General features: G+C 40.4%; 1 protein-coding gene across 1 annotated transcript in view; it reads right to left on the bottom strand.

Annotated features, from left to right (window-relative positions):
* LOC117333583 (uncharacterized protein CXorf65 homolog) overlaps nt 1-12,168 on the bottom strand; it is a 29,841-nt gene extending 17,673 nt beyond the window's left edge. The window contains exon 1 of the mRNA XM_033892937.1: nt 11,621-12,168. Within this exon, the coding sequence (XP_033748828.1) occupies nt 11,621-11,669 (49 nt within the window). The 5' untranslated portion in view covers nt 11,670-12,168. The remainder of the gene's footprint in view (nt 1-11,620) is intronic.
* Between the last annotated feature and the right edge of the window lie 333 nt (nt 12,169-12,501).

Raw genomic sequence — 12,501 nt, forward strand, 5'->3', positions numbered from 1 at the left:
GCCTATCTGACTCCGCTCATTCCTAGGTTTTGTCTGACAGACTATAGTCAGTGTTCTGTCGGCGTTAGTTAGTTACTGGTTTTTCGCCTACCTGACTCCGCCTATTGCTAGGTTTCGTCTCACCAACTATAGTCAGTGTTCTGTCGGAGTTAGTTAGTTACTGGTTTACCGCCTATCTGACTCCGCTCATTGCTAGGTTTTGTCTGACAGACTATAGTCAGTGTTCTGTCGGCGTTAGTTAGTTACTGGTTTACCGCCTACCTGACTCCGCCTATTGCTAGGTTTCGTCTGACCGACTATAGTCAGTGTTCTGTCGGCGTTAGTTAGTTACTGGTTTACCGCCTACCTGACTCCACCTATTACTAGGTTTTGTCTGACTGACTATAGTCAGTGTTCTGTCGGCGTTAGTTAGTTACTGGTTTACCGCCTACCTGACTCCACCTATTACTAGGTTTTGTCTGACCGACTACAGTCAGTGTTCTGTAGGCGTTAGTTAGTTACTGGTTTACCACCTACATGACTCCGCCTATTGCTAGATTTCGTCTGGCTGACTATAGTCGGTGTTCTGTCGGCGTTAGTTACTAGTTTACCGCCTGCCTGACTCCGCCTATTGCTAGGTTTCGTCTGACCGACTATAGTCAGTGTTCTGTCGGCGCCTTGCAGCCTAAGACAACATGCTGTATACATGGGCTCGAGTGGATGTGGGGATCATGGCAGAAACAAAAGGGATATTAAATATGATTGTCCCTTATCACGAAGGCTTTTTTTATCTATTTCTACGAGGTCCCATTACTGTTTAAATCACAATATATAAATGGTCATATAATCGATCTCTAGATGAGACATCGAAGGATTAACACCTCTGTTAAATTAGCGTCTTTATGAGTCGCAGGAGCTATTGACAATCTTCTTAGCCATACCCTCAGAAATATTACTGTTACCCAGTTGAAGGGGAGTATGTCTCCTGGTAAATAGCCGATTTCTACTGATTTTGTTGGGGAAAACTTCACGTTAGGACGAGAGTTAAATATTTAAATAGTTAAATTTGAGGGTCGTGTTTCGGATCTTGCAGTGACATTGAAACTAACTACCTCTGTTTGGGTCGCGTAGACTTAAAACCCAAACTCCACAGAAATAAACTTACAACAAGAGCTACTAGACACCAGAGGCATAATCCCTCGGTATGATGACCACGATACATGTAAGACATGATATCTGTACTAGATCGGGTGTAAACTCGACCACAATCATCGTTATGGTCAAACAATCAATTAAACATTCAGCACAAGTGTTTTGATATTGATGAAGTCGTTCCGGCGCTACCTGAAGTCTTGGGTTAAGTCGCCATTGCGTGGTAGTATTGATCAGGGGACCAAGTCAACAAGTCATTGTTAGAGGGGATTCTACCGTTAGTATACTGATCTCAGTCGATCAATACAAAGGCAGATATTGAATGTGTATAAATACCTTTAGACCTAAGGTGTCCGGAATATTAGCACCTGTACTCCACGCCAAGTTAAATATTGGGTCACTATCTATCTATATGTACAGAGACAGTTGTCATAATACATTCTCCCATTTTGGATCCACACACATTGATTATTAGAAGCCGATCTTTTCTGCTCATATTTCCATAGTTGTTTTGTTTATTCTTTTGTAACGCGATCTTCTGACAAAACGTAACACGGTACCCTCTAAAATATTCACATTGGCTTAATATACAATAAATTAACTAAACTCATTCATTTCACTATAGAAAAAATCCCGTTACTTCACCATTTGTTTTCTCCTTATGCCGCTACGTGTTCTGTAGAAGCTAACCTAGGAAGAGGACGGGGTTCTATGATTACCTAAAGACAGAAGTTAACACTGGGGGTTCTATGATTAAATAAAGACAGAAGTTAACACTGGGGGTTCTATGATTACCTACAGACAGAAGTTAACACTGGGGGTTCTATGATTACCTACAGACAGAAGTTAACACTGGGGGTTCTATGATTACCTACAGACAGAAGTTAACACTGGGGGTTCTATGATTACCTACAGACAGAAGTTAACACTGGGGGTTCTATGATTACCTAAAGACAGAAGTTAACACTGGGAGTTCTATGATTACCTAAAGACAGAAGTTAACACTGGGGGTTCTATGATTACCTAAAGACAGAAGCTAACACTGGGGGTTCTATGATTACCTACAGACAGAAGTTAACACTGGGGGGTCTATGATTACCTACAGACAGAAGTTAACACTGGGGGTTCTATGATTACCTACAGACAGAAGTTAACACTGGGGGTTCTATGATTACCTAAAGACAGAAGTTAACACTGGGGGTTCTATGATTACCTAAATACAGAAGTTAACACTGGGGGTTCTATGATTACCTAAATACAGAAGTTAACACTGGGGGTTCTATGATTACCTAAAGACAGAAGTTAACACTGGGGGTTCTATGATTACCTAAAGACAGAAGTTAACACTGGGGGTTCTATGATTACCTACAGACAGAAGTTAACACTGGGGGTTCTATGATTACCTACAGACAGAAGTTAACACTGGGGGTTCTATGATTACCTAAAGACAGAAGTTAACACTGGGGGTTCTATGATTACCTAAATACAGAAGTTAACACTGGGGGTTCTATGATTACCTAAAGACAGAAGTTAACACTGGGGGTTCCATGATTACCTAAAGACAGAAATTAACACTGGGGGTTCCATGATTACCTAAAGACAGAAGTTAACACTGGGGGTTCTATGATTACCTACAGACAGAAGTTAACACTGGGGGTTCTATGATTACCTACAGACAGAAGTTAACACTGGGGGTTCTATGATTACCTACAGACAGAAGTTAACACTGGGGGTTCTATGATTACCTAAAGACAGAAGTTAACACTGGGGGTTCTATGATTACCTAAAGACAGAAGTTAACACTGGGGGTTCTATGATTACCTACAGACAGAAGTTAACACTGGGGGTCTATGATTACCTAAAGACAGAAGTTAACACTGGGGGTTCTATGATTACCTAAAGACAGAAGTTAACACTGGGGGTTCTATGATTACCTACAGACAGAAGTTAACACTGGGGGTTCTATGATTACCTAAAGACAGAAGTTAACACTGGGGGTTCTATGATTACCTATAGACATAAGTTAACACTGGGGGTTCTATGATTACCTAAATACAGAAGTTAACACTGGGGGTTCTATGATTACCTAAAGACAGAAGTTAACACTGGGGGTTCTATGATTACCTAAAGACAGAAGTCAACACTGGGGGTTCTATGATTACCTAAAGTCAGAAGTTAACACTGGGGGTTCTATGATTACCTAAAGACAGAAGTTAACACTGGGGGTTCTATGATTACCTAAAGACAGAAGTTAACACTGGGGGTTCTATGATTACCTAAACACAGAAGTTAACACTGGGGGTTCTATGATTACCTACAGACAGAAGTTAACACTGGGGGTTCTATGATTACCTACAGACAGAAGTTAACACTGGGGGTTCTATGATTACCTAAAGACAGAAGTTAACACTGGGGGTTCTATGATTACCTACAGACAGAAGTTAACACTGGGGGTTCTATGATTACCTAAATACAGAAGTTAACACTGGGGGTTCTATGATTACCTAAACACAGAAGTTAACACTGGGGGTTCTATGATTACCTAAACACAGAAGTTAACACTAGGGGTTCTATGATTACCTATAGACAGAATTTAACACTGGGGGTTCTATGATTACCTACAGACAGAAGTTAACACTGGGGGTTCTATGATTACCTACAGACAGAAGTTAACACTGGGGGTTCTATGATTACCTAAAGACAGAAGTTAACACTGGGGGTTCTATGATTACCTAAAGACAGAAGTTAACACTGGGGGTTCTATGATTACCTACAGACAGAAGTTAACACTGGGGGTTCTATGATTACCTAAATACAGAAGTTAACACTGAGGGTTCTATGATTACCTCAAGACAGAAGTTAACACTGGGGGTTCTATGATTACATACAGACAGAAGTTAACACGGGGGTTCTATGATTACCTAAAGACAGAAGTTAACATTGGGGGGTCTATGATTACCTAAAGACAGAAATTAACACTGGGGGTTCTATGATTACCTACAGACAGAAGTTAACACCGGGGGTTCTATGATTACCTATAGACATAAGTTAACACTGGGGGTTCTATGATTACCTACAGACAGAAGTTAACACTGGGGGTTCTATGATTACCTATAGACATAAGTTAACACTGGGGGTTCTATGATTACCTATAGACATAAGTTAACACTGGGGGTTCTATGATTACCTGCAGACAGAAGTTAACACTGGGGGTTCTATGATTACCTACAGACAGACGTTAACACTGGGGGTTCTATGATTACCTACAGACAGAAGTTAACACTGGGGGTTCTATGATTACCTACAGACAGAAGTTAACACTGGGGGTTCTATGATTACCTAAAGACAGAAGTTAACACTGGGGGTTCTATGATTACCTAAAGACAGAAGTTAACACTGGGGGTTCTATGATTACCTACAGACAGAAGTTAACACTGGGGGTTCTATGATTACTTACAGACAGAAGTTAACACTGGGGGTTCTATGATTACCTAAAGACAGAAGTTAACACTGGGGGTTCTATGATTACCTACAGACAGAAGTTAACACCGGGGGTTCTATGATTACCTAAAGACAGAAGTTAACACTGGGGGTTCTATGATTACCTACAGACATAAGTTAACACTGGGGGTTCTATGATTACCTACAGACAGAAGTTAACACTGGGGGTTCTATGATTACCTACAGACAGAAGTTAACACTGGGGGTTCTATGATTACCTACAGACAGAAGTTAACACTGGGGGTTCTATGATTACCTACAGACAGAAGTTAACACCGGGGGTTCTATGATTACCTACAGACAGAAGTTAACACCGGGGGTTCTATGATTACCTAAAGACAGAAGTTAACACTGGGGGTTCTATGATTACCTACAGACATAAGTTAACACTGGGGGTTCTATGATTACCTACAGACAGAAGTTAACACTGGGGGTTCTATGATTACCTACAGACAGAAGTTAACACTGGGGGTTCTATGATTACCTAAATACAGAAGTTAACACTGGGGGTTCTATGATTACCTAAAGACAGAAGTTAACACTGGGGGTTCTATGATTACCTAAATACAGAAGTTAACACTGGGGGTTCTGTGATTACCTAAATACAGAAGTTAACACTGGGGGTTCTATGATTACCTACAGACAGAAGTTAACACTGGGGGTTATATGATTACCTAGACATAAGTTAACACTGGGGGTTCTATGATTACCTACAGACAGAAGTTAACACTGGGGGTTCTATGATTACCTACAGACAGAAGTTAACACTGGGGGTTCTATGATTACCTATAGACAGAAGTTAACACTGGGGGTTCTATGATTACCTACAGACAGAAGTTAACACTGGGGGTTCTATGATTACCTAAAGACAGAAGTTAACACTGGGGGTTCTATGATTACCTAAAGACAGAAGTTAACACTGGGGGTTCTATGATTACCTACAGTCAGACGTTAACACTGGGGGTTCTATGATTACCTACAGACAGAAGTTAACACTGGGGGTTCTATGATTACCTAAAGACATAAGTTAACACTGGGGGTTCTATGATTACCTACAGTCAGACGTTAACACTGGGGGGTCTATGATTACCTATAGACAGAAGTTAACACTGGGGGTTCTATGATTACCTACAGACAGAAGTTAACACTGGGGGTTCTATGATTACCTATAGACAGAAGTTAACACTGGGGGTTCTATGATTACCTAAAGACAGAAGTTAACATTGGGGGGTCTATGATTACCTAAAGACAGAAGTTAACACTGGGGGTTCTATCATTACCTACAGACAGAAGTTAACACTGGGGGTTCTATGATTACCTAAAGACAGAAGTTAACACTGGGGGTTCTATGATTACCTACAGTCAGAAGTTAACACTGGGGGTTCTATGATTACCTACAGTCAGACGTTAACACTGGGGGTTCTATGATTACCTACAGACAGAAGTTAACACTGGGGGTTCTATGATTACCTACAGACAGAAGTTAACACTGGGGGTTCTATGATTACCTACAGACAGAAGTTAACACTGGAGGTTCTAGATTACCTACAGACAGAAGTTAACACTGGGGGTTCTATGATTACCTACATACAGAAGTTAACACTGGGGGTTCTATGATTACCTACAGACAGAAGTTAACACTGGGGGTTCTATGATTACCTACAGACAGAAGTTAACACTGGGGGTTATATGATTACCTACAGACAGAAGTTAACACTGGGGGTTCTGTGATTACCTAAAGACAGAAGTTAACACTGGGGGTTCTATGATTACCTAAAGACAGAAGTTAATACTAGGGGTTCTATGATTACCTACAGACAGAAGTTAATACTAGGGGTTCTATGATTACCTAAAGACAGAAGTTAACACTGGGGGTTCTATGATTACCTAAAGACAGACGTTAACACTGGGGGTTCTATGATTACCTACAGACAGAAGTTAATACTAGGGGTTCTATGATTACCTACAGACAGAAGTTAACACTGGGGGTTCTATGATTACCTAAAGACAGAAGTTAACACTGGGGGTTCTATGATTACCTATAGACAGAAGTTAACACTGGGGGTTCTATGATTACCTGCAGACAGAAGTTAACACTGGGGGTTCTATGATTACCTAAAGACAGAAGTTAACACTGGGGGTTCTATGATTACCTACAGACAGAAGTTAGCACTGGGGGTCTATGATTACCTAAAGACAGAAGTTAACACTGGGGGTTCTATGATTACCTACAGACAGAAGTTAACACTGGGGGTTCTGTGATTACCTAAAGACAGAAGTTAACACTGGGGGTTCTATGATTACCTAAATACAGAAGTTAACACTGGGGGTTCTATGATTACCTACAGACAGAAGTTAACACTGGGGGTTCTATGATTACCTATAGACAGAAGTTAACACTGGGGGTTATATGATTACCTACAGACAGAAGTTAACACTGGGGGTTCTATGATTACCTAAATACAGAAGTTAACACTGGGGGTTCTATGATTACCTAAATACAGAAGTTAACACTGGGGGTTCTATGATTACCTACAGACAGAAGTTAACACTGGGGGTTCTATGATTTAACACTGGGGGTTCTATGATTACCTACAGACAGAAGTTAACACTGGGGGTTCTATGATTACCTACAGACAGAAGTTAACACTGGGGGTTCTATGATTACCTACAGACAGAAGTTAACACTGGGGGTTCTATGATTACCTACAGACAGAAATTAACACTGGGGGTTCTGTGATTACCTAAAGACAGAAGTTAACACTGGGGGTTCTATGATTACCTAAAGACAGAAGTTAACACTGGGGGTTCTATGATTACCTACAGACAGAAGTTAACACTGGGGGTTCTATGATTACCTGCAGACAGAAGTTAACACTGGGGGTTCTATGATTACCTAAATACAGAAGTTAACATTGGGGGTTCTATGATTACCTAAATACAGAAGTTAACACTGGGGGTTCTATGATTACCTAAAGACAGAAGTTAACACTGGGGGTTCCATGATTACCTAAAGACAGAAGTTAACACTGGGGGTTCTATGATTACCTACAGACAGAAGTTAACACTGGGGGTTCTATGATTACCTACAGACAGAAGATAACACTGGGGGTTCTGTGATTACCTAAAGACAGAAGTTAACACTGGGGGTTCTATGATTACCTAAAGACAGAAGTTAACACTGGGGGTTCTATGATTACCTACAGACAAAAGTTAACACTGGGGGTTCTATGATTACCTACAGACAGAAGTTAACACTGGGGGTTCTATGATTACCTACAGACAGAAGTTAACACTGGGGGTTCTATGATTACCTACAGACAGAAGTTAACACTGGGGGTTCTATGATTACCTACAGACAGAAGTTAACACTGGGGGTTCTGTGATTACCTAAAGACAGAAGTTAACACTGGGGGTTCTATGATTACCTAAAGACAGAAGTTAACACTGGGGGTTCTATGATTACCTACAGACAAAAGTTAACACTGGGGGTTCTATGATTACCTGCAGACAGAAGTTAACACTGGGGGTTCTATGATTACCTAAATACAGAAGTTAACACTGGGGGTTCTATGATTACCTAAATACAGAAGTTAACACTGGGGGTTCTATGATTACCTAAAGACAGAAGTTAACACTGGGGGTTCCATGATGACCTAAAGACAGAAGTTAACACTGGGGGTTCTATGATTACCTAAAGACAGAAGTTAACACTGGGGGTTCTATGATTACCTACAGACAGAAGTTAACACTGGGGGTTCTATGATTACCTGCAGACAGAAGTTAACACTGGGGGTTCTATGATTACCTAAATACAGAAGTTAACACTGGGGGTTCTATGATTACCTGCAGACAGAAGTTAACACTGGGGGTTCTATGATTACCTAAATACAGAAGTTAACACTGGGGGTTCTATGATTACCTACAGACAGAAGTTAACACTGGGGGTTCTATGATTACCTAAATACAGAAGTTAACACTGGGGGTTCTATGATTACCTAAAGACAGAAGTTAACACTGGGGGTTCCATGATTACCTAAAGACAGAAGTTAACACTGGGGGTTCTATGATTACCTAAACACAGAAGTTAACACTGGGGGTTCTATGATTACCTAAAGACAGAAGTTAATACTAGGGGTTCTATGATTACCTACAGACAGAAGTTAACACTGGGGGTTCTATGATTACCTACAGACAGAAGTTAACACTGGGGGTTCTATGATTACCTACAGGCAGAAGTTAACACTGGGGGTTCTATGATTACCTACACACAGAAGTTAACACTGGGGGTTCTATGATTACCTACAGACAGAAGTTAACACTGGGGGTTCTATGATTACCTACAGACAGAAGTTAACACTGGGGGTTCTATGATTACCTAAACACAGAAGTTAACACTGGGGGTTCTATGATTACCTACAGACAGAAGTTAACACTGGGGGTTCTATGATTACCTAAAGACAGAAGTTAACACTCGGGGTTCTATGATTACCTAAAGACAGAAGTTAACACTCGGGGTTCTATGATTACCTACAGACAGAAGTTAACACTGGGGGTTCTATGATTACCTACAGACAGAAGTTTACACTGGGGGTTCTATGATTACCAAAAGACAGAAGTTAACACTGGGGGTTCTATGATTACCTAAAGACAGAAGTTAACACTGGGGGTTCTATGATTACCTAAAGACAGAAGTTAAGACTGGGGGTTCTATGATTACCTACAGACAGAAGTTAACACTGGGGGTTCTATGATTACCTACAGACAGACGTTAACACTGGGGGTTATATGATTACCTACAGACAGAAGTTAACACTGGGGGTTCTATGATTACCTACAGACAGAAGTTAACACTGGGGGTTATATGATTACCTACAGACAGAAGTTAACACTGGGGGTTCTATGATTACCTAAATACAGAAGTTAACACTGGGGGTTCTATGATTACCTAAAGACAGAAGTTAACACTGGGGGTTCTATGATTACCTAAAGACAGACGTTAACACTGGGGGTTCTATGATTACCTAAAGACAGAAGTTAACACTGGGGGTTCTATGATTACCTAAAGACAGAAGTTAACACTGGGGGTTCTATGATTACCTAAAGACAGAAGTTAACACTGGGGGTTCTATGATTACCTACAGACAGAAGTTAACACTGGGGGTCTAGTATTACTTTAAGACAGAAGTTAACAATAGGATTTCTGATATGACTTCCATCAATATGGTATTGATAAGTCTAGACCAAAATGTTTTCATAGTGCACCACCTGACCTAGGTAATTACAAAGAATACATGATATCTCATCCCCTGATTACAGGTAACCAACCTACACTTCTTTGCGATACAATATAGTTATGTTACATGTAACAGTACCGATATCGGACGTTTGGAGATAATGTAGTGTCAGAGATACACCCATCAGTCGACTTAAGCTAATTATACACCCATCAGTCGACTTGTGCTAATTATACACCCATCAGCCGACTTGTGCTAATTATACACCCATCAGCCGACTTGTGCTAATTATACACCCATCAGCCGACTTGTGCTAATTATACACCCATCAGTCGACTGATGGTGAAGTTTTGGGGATGAATTCTAGTCAGAGATACACCATTTAGCCGACTTAAGCTAATGATACACCCATCAGTCGACTGATGCTAATTATACACCCATCAGCCGACTTAAGCTAATGATACATCCATCAGCCGACTTAAGCTAATTATACACCCATCAGTCGACTTGTGCTAATTATACACCCATCAGCCGACTTAAGCTAATTATACACCCAGCAACCGACTTGTGCTAATGATACACCCATCAGTCGACTTGTGCTAATTTTACACCCATCAGTCGACTGATGCTGAAGTTTTGGGGATGAATTCTAGTCAGAGATACACCATTTAGCCGACTTAAGCTAATGATACACCCATCAGCCGACTTAAGCTTATGATACACCCATCAGCCGACTTAAGCTAATGATACATCCATCAACCGACTTAAGCTAATGATACACCCATCAGCCGACTTAAGCTAATGATACACCCATCAGCCGACTTAAGCTAATGATACATCCATCAACCGACTTAAGCTAATGATACACCCATCAGCCGACTTAAGCTAATGATACACCCATCAGCCGACTTAAGCTAATGATACATCCATCAACCGACTTAAGCGCTAATTATACACCAATCAGCCGACTTAAGCTAATTATACACCCATCAGCCGACTTAAGCTAATGATACACCCATCAGCCGACTTAAGCTAATGATACACCCATCAGCCGACTTAAGCTAATTATACACCCATCAGCCGACTTAAGCTAATTATACACCCATCAGCCGGCTTAAGCTAATGATACATCCATCAGTCGACTTAAGCTAATGATACATCCATCAGTCGACTTAAGCTAATGATACACCCATCAGCCGACTTAAGCTAATGATACACCCATCAGCCGACTTAAGCTAATTATACACCCATCAGTCGACTGATGCTAATTATACACCCATCAGTCGACTGATGGTGAAGTTTTGGGGATGAATTCTAGTCAGAGATACACCATTTAGCCGACTTAAGCTAATGATACACCCATCAGTCGACTTAAGCTAATGATACATCCATCAGTCGACTAAAGCTAATGATACACCCATCAGCCGATTTCTGCCTTTTTCCTAGCGTCAAATCAAGTTGACAGGCCCATTGAGTCCAACAATATAATATTATTGCTTGGCATTGAAAGTTGGTATTATTATTTTAAAGATCTTGCTTTGTATTTTCCTAATGATTTTAAAAACAAAATATCATACTACGAACATTTAACATAAAAAACTAGTCTATCAAACAAATACATTGTACAAGATAAGGATGTTATGAATCGCACAGATAATAAGTAGAATCTGGTGTAAGACAAACGGAACATTTTTTACCTAAATAAAACATGTATTTTATAAATGTTAATATCAAAATAAAACAATACCTACCACCGTATCGCACCACAATGAAAGTTTGGTCGTCCGGCATATTTGACATACTGATTGTACATCTGACTCCTGTCAGCACAGGTGAGTTAGGTAACGACAGGTAAACAGTATTAAGTCACTGTTGATAAAACGACGTAACCTTAAAATCACTGACTTTCACATATCGGGCTAAACAAAGTCATGTCTGCAGGGTCCGGCACAAGGTCTGACACGGAAAAGACTGTCAACGAATCCTAATTTTCTTCTCACTAAGCGCCGTCTGTGTGGATTGGGAATCACATCCTTTACCTCATATACACGGCGAATACACTGTTGGGATATCAGTAACCTAATACACAGGTGTGATCTCCACAGGTAAAATATTCACAGGTGAGGAGTTGTGCAGATCAATCCTCCGTTATACCCGTATAACACTCGTCTGGAGGCGTAACAATAACCGACTGTTGTTTATACGTCCCAAACATGCACAGGACCAAATATATTAATCTGGGTATGTTTACGAATTTGTCTATGTGTTCGTATTGTGCGTGTAACGTTCAGTAAGTGAAGTGCCGGTATTAAAGGTATCGAGTCGGGACATGTTATATATATATATACATGATTAAATCACCCCCGTCAACGCCCGCTAATGGGGACAGATATAATCCTGGATTTACTCGGCTACCGAATATTTACCGGTAATAATAAACAGCAGAAGCATACAAGTTCACGTCAAATAACAAAACATGTTTATTTAATAAACATCTACCCTACAAATAAGATATACGTTCTTATAGATTAAGTTTTAGTAATATCTTAATGTAGTTCCTATCAAATAAGAATATCCCGCATACATTAGTCTCCTAACGATGATATTAGACTTCTCAGAATTATGCAAACGG

The sequence above is a fragment of the Pecten maximus genome, chromosome 8 (genome assembly GCF_902652985.1).
Source record: "Pecten maximus chromosome 8, xPecMax1.1, whole genome shotgun sequence".
Lineage (NCBI taxonomy): Eukaryota > Metazoa > Mollusca > Bivalvia > Pectinida > Pectinidae > Pecten > Pecten maximus.